At 51.5% G+C, this 20359-nt stretch overlaps 1 protein-coding gene across 2 annotated transcripts in view; it reads right to left on the bottom strand.

Annotated features, from left to right (window-relative positions):
* Positions 1-5603: 5603 nt before the first annotated feature.
* Positions 5604-20359, bottom strand: part of ARHGAP35 (Rho GTPase activating protein 35) — a 67545-nt gene continuing 52789 nt past the window's right edge. Inside the window, exons 3-7 of one of the 2 annotated variants that reach the window (XM_088468274.1) lie at positions 12096-12246; positions 10723-10800; positions 10463-10594; positions 8355-8460; positions 5604-7615 (exon numbers count right to left, since the gene is read on the bottom strand). In XM_088468274.1, the coding sequence (XP_088324400.1) occupies positions 7306-7615; positions 8355-8460; positions 10463-10594; positions 10723-10800; positions 12096-12246 (777 nt within the window). In that variant the 3' untranslated portion in view covers positions 5604-7305. The remainder of the gene's footprint in view (positions 7616-8354; positions 8461-10462; positions 10595-10722; positions 10801-12095; positions 12247-20359) is intronic. The other variant, XM_088468275.1, reaches the window with a different exon arrangement.

Below are 20359 nucleotides of genomic sequence, written 5' to 3'. Positions count from 1 at the left end.
TACTCCCTCCCCCACTCTGCGCTTCACCTCTCCCCGGGCCTGAGTCAAAGGTGCGCACAATTAGAACGCACGGCTAACGTTCACAAGTATTTGCCAGTGCGCATATGTGGAAAATTGTGAAAACTTACGGAGAGTGTACATGCAATGATCCCAATGTGATTAGAAGAGATTGTGTCAGAAACAGGGCGGCAAAGCGATGGGCCTTCCTGGGAGGTGACCTAAAGTGATCACAAAATAAATGACTTCTCATGGGCGTCAGTGAAAGTGGCTGCGTTGTCTGAAGCCCAGCCGCAGAGGCAAGTGTCTATGGTGCATGCGACAGTGACGTGTTGAGAATCACCGGCGGTGTACAGCGTGCAGACACACAAAGTGGGAATCTCAGTGCTACACACGGAGACGCAGGCTACTACACCAGGGGAAGGCTGACGCTAGCATTTACATATCGCAGCTGTGACTCAGGTAACAGGTACACTCTGCGACCCTCAAGGGTCATGCCACCCTCTTCTGGTGTAGCTCTGAGGCAGGCCCCTAGTCTATGGTCACTACAGCACATGGCAGCCTCTTCTGGTGTAGCTCCGAGTCAGGCCCCTAGTCTATGGTCACTACAGCACATGGCACCCTCTTCTGGTGTAGCTCAGAGTCAGGCCCCTAGTCTATGGTCACTACAGCCCATGGCACCCTCTTCTGGTGTACCTGAGTCAGGCCCCTAGTCTCTGGTCACTACAGCACATGCCACCCTCTTCTGGTGTAGCTCTGAGGCAGGTCCCTAGTCTCTGGTCACTACAGCACATGGCACCTTCTTCTGGTGTAGCTCTGAGGCAGGCCCCTAGTCTATGGTCACTACAGCACATGGCACCTTCTTCTGGTGTACCTCTGAGTCAGGCCCCTAGTCTCTGGTCACTACAGCACAGTTCACCTTCTTCTGGTGTAGCTCTGAGGCAGGCCCCTAGTCTATGGTCACTACAGCACATGTCACCCTCTTCAGGTGTATCTGAGTCAGGCCCCTAGTCTATGGTCACTACAGCACATGTTACCTTCTTCTGGTGTACCTCTGAGTCAGGCCCCTAGTCTCTGGTCACTACAGCACATGACACCTTCTTCTGGTGTAGCTCCGAGTCAGGCCCCTAGTCTATGGTCACTACAGCACATGGCACCCTCTTCTGGTGTAGCTCAGAGTCAGGCCCCTAGTCTATGGTCACTACAGCACATGGCACCTTCTTCTGGTGTACCTGAGTCAGGCCCCTAGTCTCTGGTCACTACAGCACATGGCACCCTCTTCTGGTGTAGCTCCGAGTCAGGCCCCTAGTCTCTGGTCACTACAGCACAGGGCACCTTCTTCTGGTGTAGCTCTGAGGCAGGCCCCTAGTCTATGGTCACTACAGCACATGTCACCCTCTTCAGGTGTACCTGAGTCAGGCCCCTAGTCTATGGTCACTACAGCACATGGCACCTTCTTCTGGTGTAGCTTTGAGTCAGGCCCCTAGTCTATGGTCACTACTGCTCATGGCACCTTCTTCTGGTGTACCTCTGAGTCAGGCCCTAGTCTCTGGTCACTACTGCTCATGGCACCTTCTTCTGGTGTACCTCCGAGTCAGGCCCCTAGTCTATGGTCACTACAGCGCATGGCACCTTCTTCTGGTGTAGCTGAGTCAGACCCTAGTCTCTGGTCACTACTGCTCATGGCACCTTCTTCTGGTGTAGCTCCGAGTCAGGCCCCTAGTCTCTGGTCACTACAGCACATGCCACCCTCTTCTGGTGTAGCTCTGAGGCAGGCCCCTAGTCTCTGGTCACTACAGCACAGGGCACCTTCTTCTGGTGTAGCTCTGAGGCAGGCCCCTAGTCTATGGTCACTACAGCACATGGCACCTTCTTCTGGTGTAGCTTTGAGTCAGGCCCCTAGTCTATGGTCACTACTGCTCATGGCACCTTCTTCTGGTGTACCTCTGAGTCAGCCCCTAGTCTATGGTCACTACTGCTCATGGCACCTTCTTCTGGTGTACCTCCGAGTCAGGCCCCTAGTCTATGGTCACTACAGCGCATGGCACCTTCTTCTGGTGTAGCTGAGTCAGACCCTAGTCTCTGGTCACTACTGCTCATGGCACCTTCTTCTGGTGTACCTCTGAGTCAGGCCCCTAGTCTCTGGTCACTACAGCACGTTACCTTCTTCTGATGTAGCTCTGAGGCAGGCCCCTAGTCTATGGTCACTACAGCACATGGCACCCTCTTCTGGTGTACCTGAGTCAGGCCCCTAGTCTCTGGTCACTACAGCACATGGCACCCTCTTCTGGTGTAGCTCCGAGTCAGGCCCCTAGTCTCTGGTCACTACAGCACATGCCACCCTCTTCTGGTGTAGCTCTGAGGCAGGCCCCTAGTCTCTGGTCACTACAGCACAGGGCACCTTCTTCTGGTGTAGCTCTGAGGCAGGCCCCTAGTCTATGGTCACTACAGCACATGGCACCTTCTTCTGGTGTAGCTTTGAGTCAGGCCCCTAGTCTATGGTCACTACTGCTCATGGCACCTTCTTCTGGTGTACCTCTGAGTCAGCCCCTAGTCTATGGTCACTACTGCTCATGGCACCTTCTTCTGGTGTACCTCTGAGTCAGGCCCTAGTCTCTGGTCACTACTGCTCATGGCACCTTCTTCTGGTGTACCTCTGAGTCAGGCCCCTAGTCTCTGGTCACTACAGCACGTTACCTTCTTCTGGTGTAGCTCTGAGGCAGGCCCCTAGTCTATGGTCACTACAGCACATGGCACCCTCTTCAGGTGTACCTCTGAGTCAGGCCCCTAGTCTATGGTCACTACAGCACATGCCACCCTCTTCTGGTGTAGCTCTGAGTCAGGCCCCTAGTCTCTGGTCACTACAGCACATGCCACCCTCTTCTGGTGTACCCGAGTCATTACATTACAGCAGCCTCCAAGACCCCTAGTTTCTGGTCAATACAGCATTACATTACAGCAGCCTCCAAGTCCCCCTGACAGCTGAATTCATTAAGCTGTCTGGAAGTCTCCTTCAACAGATCCTTGAGAACGTGTAAGGTAGAGGGATGTAGATAGAGCTGGGAGTCACAGCCAGCTAGTTGCTATAATGGAACGCCAAAGAGCACCAACTCAGTAGCAGCAGGATGGTATCCCCATGATCTGGCTACTTGTCTCTAGAGTAGGGGGATGGGCAATAAGCGGCCCCCAAGATGTTGTAAAACTACACATCCCAGCATGCCCTGCCACATTATTACTATTTGGCCTTTCTAAAAAATATTGCAGTGCATGATGGGATTTGTAGTTCAACAACAGCTAGAGGGCTGCTTATTGCCCACCCCTGTGCTCGAGCCCTGACTTCAGTCTTCATCATCTGTACCAGCACAGCCCAGAGGAAAAGACCACAGTGGCTAGACAACTGCCAGTACAGTATTCTCCAATGTCAGTCCTCATAGCCCCCTAGCAGTGCATGTTTAACAGATCTCCTAGGTGTTGAAGAGGAGTATTCATTACAGGCTTACATTTTAAAAAAAATCCACATGTGGATCAGTAAAACATGCGCTGTTAGGGGGATTCTGAGGACCGGTTGGGAAATACTGCTCTAGGAGAAAGATACCTGGGAAAAAGTCTTGGAGGGAGATGAAGAGATACCATCCTTCAGATTTCTAGGCACTGAAACTAATGCGTGCAGTATCTTGGACATTTATCATTGTCCCTATGTGCACAGCTCATTGACGTAGCTGGATTTCTACCTGTGGTATGGTCTTGGAGCTGAAGAAAGAGGAAGCCTGTGAGCTCTGAAAATGAATGATACTTTGACAATGAGAGGTGGGTACTTCTGTAACATCTTGTATGCTGTGGAGTAATTATCTTTGTAAAGTCATATCCTTTGAGCATTAAACACCCCCTTGCTTCAAGACGCCTGCATCTGCTTGTATTCTGTGACCACCAATATAATGCCAACTGCTGCTCCGTTCAACCTCAAGCCCTCTGTCAGCCACCCAATGCACATGGTCCATGGTGAGGGAATTAGCCAACGTTGGAGGTGCTGGAGTAGCGTGACCACACATACCCAGAAGTAGACAGTTCCAGGTGCCGGTGTTAGGAGCCAGGGAGAAGCTGTTCCAGGTGTTGGTGGTAGCAGTGAGTTACCTGCCCATTACGCAGTGGGAGGACTCGGTAACAGGTGGTTACTGACAGTGAGAGGTAATCCCTAGCAGTAAATACACTAAGGATGAGTAACCTCCTCCATGTACTACAACATACAGGTGATCACCTAGCGAGACATTGGTTACACCCTACAATCTATGCTGAACACAGCAACTAGACTGATCTCTACTGCTGCTCCACACTCAGTCCCTACATTGGCTGCCTGCATCTTAAATAATACAATACAAACTACGACTATCATACAAAGCCATTAACAAGAGAACATGTCTATTCCCTTGTCTCATATCTCCCAAATCCGTCTCTCACACCCACTCAGTACCCGGCAGTTATAGAACTCTCCTCGGGCCGCACCCACTCAGTACCTGGCAGTTATAGAACTCTCCTCGGGCTGCACCCACTCACTACCCGGCAGTTATAGAACTCTCCTCGGGCTGCACCCACTCAGTACCCGGCAGTTATAGAACTCTCCTCGGGCTGCACCCACTCAGTAACTGGCAGTTATATAACTCTCCTCGGGCTGCACCCACTCAGTACCTGGTAGTTATAGAACTCTCCTCGGGCTGCACCCACTCAGTACCTGGCAGTTATAGAACTCTCCTCAGGCTGCACCCACTCAGTACCTGGCAGTTATAGAACTCTCCTCGGGCTGCACACACTCCGTGAAATCACCTTTAGCATTTATATAATTTACTATATTGCTTTCCTGCATATTTTGGGATGTGCATCTGCAGCAATGAAACAGAAGATGTCCAGGAAGCGGTCACACGGTCACCTCACCCCCAAAATTCTTTCACCAGGACAATAATTCTGCAGAGACAGTATAACCCTAATGGCGGGTAGCCATGAGCTTTCCTATGATAGTAGGAGCCATCTGTGATGGGGTGCAGTCATTTGCGCTGTACACAGTGTATGGTACCAGCAGCTCCACGGTAATCATTATAACTTACAGGAGGCAGAGAGAGGGGAATGAGGGGACCATTCCACTACATAAATATCAGCAGAGTGAGGAACTGCGGCACAGCTGTATGCGGACCCCCGGAGTACACTCACACAATGCATGAATAACACAGGCCTGAGACACCCAACAGATGTAACACAGTGGGATAAACAAATTACTAACCTTCCATATGTTGCTTTCCTCGTGCACACATTCCTGGCCATAATTACCCGTGTTACACATCACATGCATCAGCTCTGCAGAATGGCTTTGTGTCACGCAGAACCTATACCAGATGGAGGCACGCATCCAGGTGTCTACAGACTATCAAACCCTCAACACCAATCATTCAAATACATGGCTCAGGATCTACAGGACGAAGGTATCAGAACTTGGGGAGCCTGAGGCAATCGCAGCTCAGAGAGCAAAGTGGCACCAACAGTTCTCAGCCACTTACCTGGGGGTAATAATCATATTTTCATGCTTCCTACATATCTAGATACAGGAAGAGAGAGTGCACTGGGAGTTTATAACAAGATTTATTAGCTATAATACAAGTCACATTAAGGCCCTCGAAGTTTGTTCCAATTACAATGAGCAGACTCTCAGCAAATACATGATTCAGGGCGTCAGCGGAAGGATCACGTTCTCATGCACGAAATGACCCAACCCCTCAATCACAACCAATGGACAGCAACAAACAGAACAGGTAATACCCGGGGCCCCCGGGTGATCGCGTGTAACTGGGCCCCGCTGCACACGTGTTTGACAAGTTTGAGGGTCTGCTTTAGCTCGTGGGTTCAATTCTCACAATCTCCCCCTCGTGCAGGCTGTAACTTTCCCTCTGGCGCCTTCACATAACATAACCCTACAGAGTGAGACCGAGCCTCTGCTTCTCACACTATACACATTCTACAGCCACTTACAAAACACCTCTCGGCTCTAACATACAAATCGTTCATCGAAAGACGTAGAAACCGTCCCGACATCCCCCAGTAGGTCGGTGTTCCGGTTCCTGCGCAGGGTCAGGCTCGCCGGTAGGGGGAGTCAGCCACTAACTGACTTGGGGTTACTTACGTTAGAAGGAAGAGAACTGGTATGTACTGTCATCTGTCACACAGGTATTAGGGAGGTGTTAACACTTAAGGATAATTAGCGTCTTCACAAAGAGGTAGGTGAGGGCAAACTCATTCTGAAGTCAGTAAGGTGGGGGGGAGGACTATTACTCGGGGTCATTTTCAGTAGAATATTTCGGTTAAAATGGGGAGGGAGGGGGCAGTGCAGGCTTACCCTTTATGTATGTGAGGATCAGGCCTTGCTTTGAACATAAAATAATATCAACACATGAAAAAGGCTCAAAGCAGAGCCCGGGCAATAACGCACCTCAGGAGATCAGTTACCACAAACCAGACATCAAAGTGAATTGACCATCCACTCACATCCCAAGGTGCCTCTATTAAAAGAAAACAAAAGAAGCTCAAGCAGCGGGTGGTTAGACCGACGTTCAAACTCTCTAACACATGAAACATGCGTGTAATCTCCAGCCAGTGTCACACATTAGTGTCGTCCGTGTAGTAATGTACAAAGCATACAATTCATGCAGCCCCCAATAACCCTAGTGTCTGGCACGGGCCGCATCTGTAAGTGCTACGATATGTAGTGTGGTATCTGTGTCCGTTTACATTAGTGTCCTATAACCTGGGGCCGGCGGGGGCACAGAGGAACACGGGGTGGGGGGTGGGGGGGCCCTCGCTGAGTAATCCATTCACAGTGCGGCTCCTCGTAGATCTCAGGCCGTGCGCCGTTTCTCCTGTAATGCTCACGTGATCAAGACCGAGCGCCGATTCCTGTACAAACCACAGAACGTTGTGGATTTTCAAATCCATTTACCGACCACAGAATTAGGGTCCCCCACCGTGACCAAGCGCTCAGTGATGAAGGGGTACCAGATCGCATTCTAGCACAGTCCGTGTACCAGGCACCATCCCTTGCAGTTAGAGTACCAGGGAAGCCCCCTCTCAGTAATGTACCAAATCCCCATCCTCTGAAACAAGCGCACTCTCTCCCTCGAAGGCTCGGTCCCCAGCTCAAACTCCTAGTCTCTCATATCTGTAGTGGTCCCATATGTAATGCCACTGGCCCTCCAGGAGAGGTCAGCGAGTGGCAGGGAAGGGGGAGGATATTGCCTCCTGGCGTCTAGAAGCTGCACATGGAGGGAACGGTCACAGGATGTTCTGGTCTGTGGGGAGAAGGGTTTGCGAGGGGGACACAGGAGTTAAAGGAGGAGACTGGGGGGGAGAGGGTTGATTGAGAAGAGGAGCAGAAGGAGAACTAGGTGTGGGAAGGTCCAAGGGAGGGCGCTGGTAGAAGAAGTAGGGGCACTGGTGGATGAAGAGCTCGATGATTGTCTGGTAGGTACGAGTCGCTGTCAGAGCGTCCATGGTGGTAAAATCAGGGCGCATCAATGTTGGCCAGAAACAGATGGACAAATTCTCACTGGTCATTAGGTTTATGTGATGGTGCTGGCTCACCCTGAGGAGAAAACACAACAAGAACAACTAATGAATAGCAGAGAAGGGAGAGAAGTAACAGGGAAACATGACACTGTATATAGAGACTTGGGACACACAGGTCCAAGCCAGAGAGAGACACAGGACGATGGCATAAGAGCTCCACCACAGAGAGACTCGGGCCAATGAGGTGCCCACCATAGAGAGACAGGACAATGGCACAAAAGCCCTACCACAGGGACTCAGGACATGACCTAAGAGCCCCACCACAGAGACACTCGGGACATGCAGAGACCCAACACAGAGATTAGGACCAATGAGGTGCCCACCAGAGAGAGACAGGACATGACGTAAGGAGCCCCACCTTAGAGAGACATGACTGACATGACTTAGAGAGTCTCTTAGACTTAGAGAGTCTCTCCCAACAGAGAGACTCGGGCCAATGAGGTGCCCACCATAGAGACACTCGGGACATGACACAAGAGCCCCACCACAGAGAGACCGAGGACATGACACACGAGCCCCACCACAGAGAGACTCGGGACATGACACAAAAGCCCCACCATAGACACACTCGGGATATGACACAAAAGCCACACCATAGAGAGTTGAGAGAGGACATGTACCCCGCCACGCAGAGACTCGGCTAATGAGGTGCCCACCATGGAGAGACTCGGGACAAACAGGGCCCCCTATGGACAAAGTCATAACAACCAATACCCACTATGAAGGGACTTTGGACACAAAACAAGGTCACTCACCGGTTCAAATGAGAGATAACATATTTGAAGATCTCTTGGTTTTCCTTGGGGAGTTTTTTCAGAAGATCCTTCATGGCCTGAAGTTTCTGCTCCTGGTCATTGATTTCTACAGAGCACAAATAACAAATTAGCCACCTGCTCAATGATTCAATAAGCGTTTAACAAAGACAAGGGGGGCAGCGGTATGTCGAAACCGGTATGCCGACATGATAGTAAAACCTTTCCACCATGGTTATAATTCTAAAGTCAACATGGATGCTTTACATCACATTACTATCATGGTGGCATGCTGGGTTCCATATGCCGCCCCCCTTGTCGACATTCTGAAGGCTAAGTTATACCCACCCCACTCAGAAACAAAAAGCAGCAGCTACAGTACAATCTCCTGTGACTGCAGCACCGCTCGCGCCTCCATGTGATGTGCTTCCATAGTCTGATACCAAGCAAATAGTCACTATATAGCCATCAAAGGGTCTTCTATATGCATCCACCAGCACAAACCGCACAGCGTATGGGACCAGGGGCCTGAGAGACTGTATAGCTTACTGTATGCATCCACCAGCACAGACCGCACAGCGTATGGGACCAGGGGCCTGAGAGACTGTATAGCTTACTGTATGCATCCACCAGCACAGACCGCACAGCGTATGGGACCAGGGGCCTGAGAGACTGTATAGCTTACTGTATGCATCCACCAGCTCAGACCGCACAGCGTATGGGACCAGGGCCTGAGAGAATGTATAGCTTACTGTATGCATCCACCAGCTCAGACCGCACAGCGTATGGGACAAGGGCCTGAGAGAATGTATAGCTTACTGTATGCATCCACCAGCACAGACCGCACAGCGTATGGTACCAGGGGCCTGAGAGAATGTATAGCTTACTGTATGCATCCACCAGCTCAGACCGCACAGCGTATGGTACCAGAGGCCTGAGAGAATGTATAGCTTACTGTATGCATCCACCAGCTCAGACTGCACAGTGTATGGTACCAGGGGCCTGAGAGAATGTATAGCTTACTATATGCATCCACCAGCACAGACCGCACAGCGTATGGCACCAGAGGCCTGAGAGAATGTATAGCTTACTGTATGCATCCACCAGCACAGACCGCACAGCGTATGGTACCAGGGGCCTGAGAGAATGTATAGCTTACTGTATGTATCCACCAGCACAGACCGCACAGTGTATGGTACCAGAGGCCTGAGAGAATGTATAGCTTACTGTATGCATCCACCAGCACAGACCGCACAGTGTATGGTACCAGGGGCCTGAGAGAATGTATAGCTTACTGTATGTATCCACCAGCACAGACCGCACAGTGTATGGTACCAGGGGCCTGAGAGAATGTATAGCTTACTGTATGCATCCACCAGCACAGACCGCACAGCGTATGGTACCAGAGGCCTGAGAGAATGTATAGCTTACTGTATGTATCCACCAGCACAGACCGCACAGCGTATGGTACCAGAGGCCTGAGAGAATGTATAGCTTACTGTATGTATCCACCAGCACAGACCGCACAGCGTATGGCACCAGGGGCCTGAGAGAATGTATAGCTTACTGTATGCATCCACCAGCTCAGACTGCACAGCGTATGGCACCAGGGGCCTGAGAGACTGTATAGCTTACTGTATGTATCCACCAGCACAGACCGCACAGTGTATGGCACCAGAGGCCTGAGAGAATGTATAGCTTACTGTATGTATCCACCAGCACAGACCGCACAGCGTATGGCACCAGGGGCCTGAGAGAATGTATAGCTTACTGTATGCATCCACCAGCTCAGACTGCACAGCGTATGGCACCAGGGGCCTGAGAGACTGTATAGCTTACTGTATGCATCCACCAGCACAGACCGCACAGTGTATGGTACCAGGGGCCTGAGAGACTGTATAGCTTACTGTATGCATCCACAAGCTCAGACTGCACAGCGTATGGGACCAGGGGCCTGAGAGACTGTATAGCTTACTGTATGCATCCACCAGCACAGACCGCACAGCGTATGGGACCAGGGGCCTGAGAGACTGTATAGCTTACTGTATGCATCCACCAGCTCAGACCGCACAGCGTATGGGACCAGGGGCCTGAGAGACTGTATAGCTTACTGTATGCATCCACAAGCTCAGACTGCACAGCGTATGGCACCAGGGGATCTGGAAGCTCGGCAAAGAAACTCTTCAGGGCACCAGCAACCGTGTTCACGGTGAAATCCTTCTCTGCAAGGTCCAGGCTATGATCTAAGGGATACATTACACGTCATGTACAACAGGGCAGGAAGATCAGATATTATATGTGAAAGATGTAATATATTTCTATCACAACTATCCCTATCTAACATGAGAATATCTTTATATTTCATGCTCACCTTGGTCAAACTGTCGCTGCAGAGAATCCATTTCGGATTTGTTGCCGCTAACACGATAGATGCCCTCGGTGCTCATCCCTGCGGGAGAAGACAGACTTAGGGTGCAGCCACGACCAACACACGGCCTACAAAATAACTACTCCCAGCTGAATAAACCCCTCTAGTCGCTCAGCGCTGTTATTCATGGTGGTGCTCCGTCAGCAGGACGGGACAATGCTTAGAGGCAAATTAAATGCTCCAGCTAATTTCCATATATCCAATTTGCTATGTAATTAACCATCCGGTAACAATGACAACCCCATGTTTTCACCATTGAACAGCAAGATGGTCATCGACTGATTCACCTGGTATGGGTGACGCTGAGTGGACAGATGCGGAAGAACCCTATCAGAGGAGCATTACCCGCGGTGCGGGAGGGCTGAACAGCCTGGAATGGGTGACGCTGAGTGGACAGCTGCGGGGGAACCCGATCAGAGGAACATTAGCCGCGGTGCGGGGAGGGCTGACCAGCCTGGAATAGGTGACGCTGAGTGGACAGCTGCGGGGGAACCCTATCAGAGGAGCATTAGCCGCGGTGCGGGGAGGGCTGACCAGCCTGGAATGGGTGACGCTGAGTGGACAGCTGCGGGGGAACCCTATCAGAGGAGCATTAGCCGCGGTGCGGGGAGGGCTGACCAGCCTGGAATGGGTGACGCTGAGTGGACAGCTGCGGGGGAACCCGATCAGAGGAACATTAGCCGCGGTGCGGGGAGGGCTGACCAGCCTGGAATAGGTGACGCTGAGTGGACAGCTGCGGGGGAACCCTATCAGAGGAGCATTAGCCGCGGTGCGGGGAGGGCTGACCAGCCTGGAATGGGTGACGCTGAGTGGACAGCTGCGGGGGAACCCTATCAGAGGAGCATTAGCCGCGGTGCGGGGAGCGCTGACCAGCCTGGAATGGGTGACGCTGAGTGGACAGCTGCGGAGGAACCCTATCAGAGGAGCATTAGCAGCGGTGCGGGGAGGGCTGACCAGCCTGGTATGGGTGACGCTGAGTGGACAGCTGCGGGGGAACCCTATCAGAGGAACATTAGCCGCGGTGCGGGGAGGGCTGACCAGCCTGGAATGGGTGACGCTGAGTGGACAGCTGCGGGGGAAACCTATCAGAGGAACATTAGCCGCGGTGCGGGGAGCGCTGACCAGATCATGAAATGTAGGGATCCCGGGCGCCCATGGAGACGCTCTTCTCCCTTTCCGTAACGTGTACGCACCTCGCAGGAAGCAGCTGAACATTACACGCGCTCTACGCAATGAGCCCCAGGTGAGCTATAAGTGAGGAACCTGCTGTCAGGCACCACACGCATGCTGGAATAAGTATGGAAGCGCACACACACCCTCACCCGTGGCCTCAATGTACTCCACACACTTCTCGATGAACACGGGGATCGGCCTCTCCACGCTCACAACGGTAGTTAGCGGCATCCCGAAGTAGTTGCTCTCCCAGGTCTGCTTGGTCAGGGAGGGACGAGGTTTGGGTGCCCGTTTCTAGGTGGCAGAAAGGAAACAGGTGATGTACAGGAAAGATGATGGTTAGCCATCCGCCATAATACAATACACTCATATGTATCACTATCACACTCTGACCCGCTCTACAACGCTTCACACGGGCTCTCAAGACCCACTTCCAGCTCTCACCGCAGCGCCTCTCCGCTCTGTGCCACCCCTGCCTGCCTGCACGAGCAGGGCCCTCTTCCTTCCCTCACGTATTCATCATCTCCTCCCCACACCCTACGGCACAGCAGCATCAGATAAATAGGGGTATTCAATATGAAACGTTAACCTCGCCATCGAAGTTTTCGCCGCACATCGGAGCTTTTGCCGGCCAAAAAGTATCGCGCGCGCGCCCCCGATTATACCCGTATTCAATATGAAGTCTTCGAAAACGGCACCCGGCGAAGGTGAAATCATGAAAACTTTGCAGATTTTTGGCGAAATCACCCTAACACCCCCAAAAAGATGCTCTGACATGGGGGATCACTCTGGATACCCCCGATTAGCCCTGCTGAAGGTTTTTGGGGTCTTTAAACGGGCTCGATAGCTCCTATTTTGGGGATTTGGGAAGGTGGTGAAGAATAGTATTTAGAAGGGTTTTTTTTGCAGAAAATAAGTAGTCCCAGCAAATTTGGGGTACTTGAAAATGGGGGTGAGCATATTTAAAAGTTGCTAAATTTGAAGTTTTAAACAACGAGAAAAATCCACTGCCGCAAACACCTGCAATGAAAAAAACACCTGGGGCATACTTGGGGACCCCCCTAGATTGTAGTTCGCTAGTTTTTAAGTTTGTACCCCACAATTTTTTTTTTTGCCCCCAAAATGAAAGTGCTTTTTTTGGAGTCCTCTGAGGTATTTTTCAAAAAATATTTTACCTGTGGGGGACTGTCTGAAGGTTGCAGGGAGGTTTCTGAAATGTTGCACCCCAAAACCCCAATCCCGCACTTTTTTTTCGCCACCCATTCCTTGGTAATACTTTTTCGTAGGGTCGAATGCAATATACTTATCGCACCGGCGAAAAGTTTTCAAATCGAATACGGTGTAAAAGTAAAACCGGCGAAAATGACGTCATCCGAGCGAAAACCTCGCAGAAACGGCATTTTCGCTCCATATTGAATACCCCTAAGAGAGTTATAATACGTCTTTGGGTCATGTCCTAGATACGGTCTTTGTGTCTCACTTGAATACTGTTTGCTATAAGGTCGCAGTAAGGTTGGAGAACGCCGGATGTCATTTATCATCATTTCAGGCTTTAGTGCCCAGAAAACAGCACACTTCAATGACAGGGGGTAGGAGACTTTATATCCCCTGTAAGTACACACCCCCATCCCCAAAATCCTGCCAAACAGCCTCACTTGGCACATCATGGCCTCAGCGATTACACTTATTAAAATATGCGTCTTAGGCCGCAAACCAATTCCTCTGTAACACAAATAATAATTCTAAACACATTATAAGCGAATCAAGACGCAGAACCCAGGATAAAGTACTTAATCAGGGCAAAGAGGCAAAAAAGACAGGGGTCCGACATGAGTGACCCGCGCCGCGCATAGTTATCTGCGACTTCATACCAATTCCTGTGCGACAAATACTAATCATAGGCGCCTAGTACGAGTTATGCCTTATGGCGCAAGCACTGGATTCGCTACCCGTGTCAGTGCGTCTAAGTCGCAGCAGACGTCTTGTGCAATAAGGCATAAAGGACACGAGTATGACGATATCTGTATGTAACAGGAGACGTTTCCTCCTCTCAGTTATCAGCTGCTACAGGTATGAGACCCCCACTGATAGACATGCTGGGATCGGCCTGTGCCCGATGTGTAACATGTCCCGGGGTCACCGGAGCACAGACAGAACGGCTGGGATCGCCCCGCAGACCTGACTACACCACGGGGTCGGGGTCACCCGAGCACAGACAGAGCGGATGGGATCGGCCCGCAGACCTGACTGCACCACAGTCCCGGGATCACCGGAGCACAGACAGAGCGGCTGGGATCGGCCCGCAGACCTGACTGCACCACGGTCCCGGGGTCACCGGAGCACAGACAGAGCAGCTGGGATCGGCCCGCAGACCTGACTGCACCACGGCCCCGGGGTCACCGGAGCACAGACAGAGCAGCTGGGATCGGCCCGCAGACCCGACTGCACCACGCTGTCGGGGTCACCGGAGCACAGACAGAGCGGCACTAGTTACCCACACACAGATTTGTCACTCGGCCTGTGCCCGATGTGCAGCGCTATGTAATATGTCAGGCCTTTATAAATAAAGTATAACAATAGCACATGAGCGCTCAGAAAGTCTAGCAGACACAGTTACACCTATGCCATCACATAACCCACCAGTGATGTCGGTCACCCTCAGCCACCACACAGCTGCCTCTTCTACAGCGTTTAGGAAGATACCATATAAATAGAGGTTGATCAATGACAGATTACACACTGGTGGATTGAACACAAGTGTATTCTTAGGTATAGACACTGTGGGGTTGGCGTACAAAGGAAGATAAGGGAATCAGCCAGATCCAGCCGACAACAGCGAGACTAAAGCAACAGCTCATCGCAGCACTCACTAAACCCAACTACTAACCGAAGTACCAGAGAATACTTCCAGGTTAACACTTCACTGCACGTAGTAAAAGCCAAAGCTGGAGCCGTGTAACCCAGGTTAAGTCACACAGTGGAGGCGTGTAACCCAGGCTAGGTCACACAGTGGAGGCGTGTAACCCAGGCTAGGTCACACAGTGGAGGCGTGTAACCCAGGCTAGATCACAGTGGAGCCATATAACCCAGACTAGATCACACAGAGGAGCCGTGTAACCCAGGCTAGATCACACAGTGGAGCCATATAACCCAGACTAGATCACACAGTGGAGCCATATAACCCAGACTAGATCATACAGTGGAGCCGTGTAATCCAGACTAGATCACAGTGAAGCCATATAACCCAGGCTAAGTCACACAGTGGAGCCATATAACCTAGGCTAGGTCACACCGTGGAGCCATATAACCCAGGCTAGGTCACACAGTGGAGCCATATAACCCAGGCTAGGTCACACAGTGGAGCCATATAACCCAGGCTAGGTCACACAGTGGAGCCATATAACCCAGGCTAGGTCACACAGTGGAGCCATATAACCCAGGCTAGGTCACACAGTGGAGCCATATAACCCAGGCTAGGTCACACAGTGGAGCCATATAACCCAGGCTAAGTCACACAGTGGAGCCGTGTAACCCAGGCTAGGTCACACAGTGGAGCCATATAACCCAGGCTAGGTCACACAGTGGAGCCATGTAACCCAGACTAGATCACACAGTGGAGCCATATAACCCAGGCTAAGTCACACAGTGGAGAACCCAAACTAGATCACACAGTGGAGCCATATAACCCAGGCTAGGTCACACAGTGGAGCCATATAACCCAGGCTAAGTCACACAGTGGAGCCATATAACCCAGGCTAGATCACACAGTGGAGTCATATAACCCAGACTAGATCATACAGTGGAGCCGTGTAACCCAGACTAGATCACACAGTGAAGCCATATAACCCAAACTAGGTCACACAGTGGGAAGAGAGAAGAGGCATCTCATTTGAAACAGAGAATGGTGCAATTTGCAGACTCCGGGAAACATCTCTGCTGAGCACTTCGTCCTACAAAAAACAAGAGATATGGTAAGAACTTACCTTTGTTATCTCTTTCTGTTTCTACGAGGTCCTTAGGGTCCACAGGGCATTCACCTTGGGGTATAGGTAGGCTGGGCAACCAGTCCGGGCACCACAGTTAAATTCCGTGAGCCTCCCAGGATGCAGCAAGCTCCCCTCCTATACCCCGTCCCCCGGCCAAGGCACCGTCAGTTACATTACCAAGCCAGAGGCCGGAGGAGGAGAAAATAGAAAGGAGAAAGTCCGGCACACACAAGAATTCCATACTCACAGACAAGAGGCAGGAAACTGGCGACCAGAACAAGACCCTTCTGAAGCACAGGGTGGACTCGTAGAAACAGAGATAAAGGGAAGTTCTTACCATATCTCTTGTTTTCTACTTCAGGGTCCTTAGGGTCCCACAGGGCCTTCACCTTGGGGATGTCCCAAAGCTGTACCCTTCAAGGGCGGGGACGCTCCTGTGCATAAAGGAGAATCCGGCGTCCGAAGGAAGTAACCTGAGAGGCGAAGGTATCGAAAGCATAATACCTCACAAAGGTCTGAACCGTAGACCACGTGGCCGCCTTACATAGCTGAAAAGCCGAGGTGCCAAGCCGAGCTGCCCACGAGGGACCGACGGACCTCGTAGAATGAGCAGTGACCGAGGGAGGAACAGGAATGGCCTCATGAACCTAGGCCACGGAAATCGCCAAACAAACGCCAAACGGGCCAAAGGTTGCTTATTGGCCGGCCAACCTTTTTTGCGAAAACTGTACAACACAAACAATCCGATTTCCGTAAAGAACAGGTGCGCTCCACATAAATGCAAAGAGCGCGAACCACATCCAACGTAGCCGCACCCACCGACAAACCAGGAGAGTGAAAGGCCGGAACAATGATCTCCTCATTAATGTGGAAACTGGATACCACCTTAGGGAGAAAACCAGAACATGTCCTAAGAACCGCCCTATCTTGATGAAAAATCAAATAAGGGGGACGACAAGAAAGAGCCCCCAAATCCGACACTCTTCTGGCAGATGCAATAGCCAAAAGAAAAACGGCCTTCGTCGAAAGCCATTTGAGGTCCACTGAGCCCAGTGGTTCAAATGGGGAACCCTGAATAGCCTTCAGCACCGCCAAGTCCCATGGTGCCACCGGAGGGACAAAGGGGGACAGAATGCGAAGAACCCCTTGCATAAAGGTGCGGACATCAGCCAAACGAGCAATTCGACACTGAAACCACACCGACAAGGGAGACCACCTGCACCTTCAAAGAAGCAAGGCGCAGGCCCTTATCCAAGCCTGCCTGAAGGAAGGCAAGGACTCTAGAAACACGAAACACCAAAAGGATCATATTTCTGAGGTTGGCACCACACAAAATAGGCGTGCCAGACCCTGTGGTAAATCCTGGACTAAGCCGGCTTTCCTGGCCTGGAGCATGGTGGGAACCACCGAGCTTGAAAAACCCTTTGACCTCAAGAGGGATGTTTCAAGAGCCACGCCGTCAAAAACAGCCGACCCAGATCCGGGTAAAGACACGGACCCTGAGACAACAGGTCCGGACGCTGAGGGGGTAGCCACAGTGTCTATGGAAAGACTCCGTAGATCGGAGTACCAGTGACATCAGGGCCACGCCGTACCACCAGTAAAATCATGCCTCCGTCCTGCTTGAACTTTCGCAACACGCGAGGAAGCAGGGGGAACGGAGGAATTAGGTACGGAAACTGAAAGGTCCATTGTACCAACAGAGCGTCTACAAGGAGAGCTTCTGCGTCTCTTGTTCGGGAGCCGCACACCCGCAGTTTGCGATTGTGTCTGGATGAATTGAGATTTATTTCCGGAAGTCCCCACCTGTCCACCAGTAGCTGAAATACTTCCTGGTGAAGAGACCATTCCCCTGGAAGCATGTCGTGATGGCTGAGGAAGTCCGCTTCCCAGTTGAGTACTCCCGGAATAAAACACTGCAGAGATGGCTGGTAGGTTGTTTTCCGCCCAAGTCAGAATGCGAGACACCTCTCTTAGAGCTGCCTGACTTCGAGTTCCTCCCTGATGATTTATATAAGCCACAGTCGTGGTGTTGTCTGATTGAATCTGTACAGGACGACCCTGTAGAAACAGTGTAGTTTTTTGTAAGGCCCGAAAAACTGCCCGAAGTTCTAAGATGTTAATTGGAAGAGCAGACTCTGCCGAGGTCCACCGGCCCTGAAACACATGTGGACCCAACACAGCGCCCCACCCCCGAGACAGGCATCCGTCATCAGGAGAGTCCAATCCGTTATCCAAAAAGGGCGTCCCATGAGGAGATGAGACTTCTGAAGCCACCAGGTCAATGATAGACATAACTCCGGAGACAGCACCAGTGTCTGAACCTTTAGCCGAAGAGGTATTCCGCCCCATTTGGATAGGATCAGTTTCTGTAGAGGTCTTGAGTGAAACTGGGAATATTCTACCATGTCGAACGTCGACACCATGGACCCCAGTAACCTCATTGCAGAATAGATCTAATTTCTGTGATCCCGCAGGCAAGTGCGAATCCTTGCCTGTAACACAGATCTCTTTCTCCGTCAGAAAGATTTGCTGTTGCTGAGTGTCCAGCAGAGCTCAGAGATGAAGCATCCTCTGAGATGGCGTTAGGGACGACTTCATGCAATTTAACAGCAATCTGTGATTCTGCAACACTTGTATAGTTAGTTGCAGGAGCTGGTGAAGTACCTCTGGAGATCCTGCCAGAAGTAGCAGATCGTCCAGGTAAGGTAGGAGGCGTACCACCTGCAGGTGCAGGTGTGCCGCCATTACCGCCATGACCTTGGTAAACACCCTCGGGGCTGTAGAAAGGCCAAACTGTAAAGCCTGAAACTGATAATGCTAATTTGCTACCGCAAATCGGAGAAAGCGCTGATGAGAGACCGCTATTGGTACATGAAGGTAGGCATCCTGGATGTCCAGAGACACCATAAAGTCCCCAGGTTCCATAGCCAAGGTAATGGAACGCAGGGTCTCCATCCTGAACCGAGGCACCCTCAAATATTTGTTTAGAGCCTTCAAGTTGAGGATAGGCCTGTATGATCCATTCGGTTTTTGCACCAGGAAGAGATAGGAGTAATGACACATTCCCCTCTGGGGCAGTGGGACCGGCACAATAACCCCCTCTTAGAGCATGGATCGTACCATCTTGTGAATTTCCAGAGCCTTCTCTGGGTTTGAATGAAGATCCGTGAAAAAGAATTGATGGTCTTTTCCGTGAGAGACCACTTCCCTTACCCAAGTGTCCAAGGTGGTCTGACACCAACACTGGGCGAACTGAAAGAGTCGGCCTCCCACCTTGGGAAGGCATCCTCCCCCTGGCTGCAATTAACTCCAGGGACGCCAGAGCGGTACCGCTACTGTTCTGGCCTGCTGTCCCTGGAGGTTAGGTGGAGCGCAGGACTCAGTGCCTGGCTCCTCCAGCAGACCTGCACCCAGGAAGCCCCCAGCCCTGGGTGAAAATATGACTGTGATGGCGGTCGCCCACCGCGGATGTCCGCCGTTACTTACCCATCCCCCCTAAATCCGGCCAGTCAGGGATCCTCCGGGGTCCCTGTCAGCAGAAATAATCCCCAGAGGCCCGCCGAGATCCCCAGATCAGTACTGGGGTCTCGCCGCTGGCGGTTATGCGGACATCCGGACTGTCCACATTACCACTCATAGAAATCTTCAGGGGCTGTGAACAGCCCCCCCTGCTTGTGGAACACCCGACTCCGGCCGAGCACCGACGAAACAGACTGTGCCTTGGCCGGGGGGTAGGGTATAGGAGGGGAGCCTGTTGCATCCTGGGAGGCTCAAGGAATTTAACTATGTGGTGCCCGGACTGATTGCCCAGCCTACCTATATCCCAAGGTGAAAGCCCTGTGGACCCTGAAGTAGAAACAAACTTTGCCAAATGTTTCCCTTTAGAAAACCAGGGGTCTTTTTGATGGGAGGCTGGATGCACCATTTAAACCAAATTACCTTACCATAGAGCTCTCAATAACATAATATGTAATATCTAAAGAACCTCTCTCATCAACTCCATGGCAGCCATAATGTATGGGATAACTCCTTAGCCAACATATACCCCCCCTCCCTGTATATAGTGTGACTGCTCCCTCCCTTTGAGATCTTTCCCCAGTCTCTCAGATGAGTAAGGCAGTGTGAACAGAGGGTGTTATGTTATCTTTACCCCAGTGTTCTAACGGTTCCCAGAGGGCCCCCCGGAGCACCTACAGGAGTGCAAGTAGGGCCAGGGGTGGCCACTTGCAGACGCTGATTGATACTTCCATATAAAAAAACACGAGACTGGAGCTTCAGCCCCCCCTTTCTATTTTATCTGGTGCACCTGGCGGTCACAGCGCTAATATGTTTTATGCCACCTGTTGGAGAAGCTGTACACAACGGGCCCACCCTCAAAGAGCCAGAGCGCAGCGGTTCTACATAGATGGTAAGTTAGC

Source organism: Taudactylus pleione, unplaced genomic scaffold (assembly GCF_031769625.1).
Source record: "Taudactylus pleione unplaced genomic scaffold, aTauple2 ptg000084l, whole genome shotgun sequence".
Lineage (NCBI taxonomy): Eukaryota > Metazoa > Chordata > Amphibia > Anura > Myobatrachidae > Taudactylus > Taudactylus pleione.
This window is presented reverse-complemented; position numbering and strand designations above follow the sequence as displayed.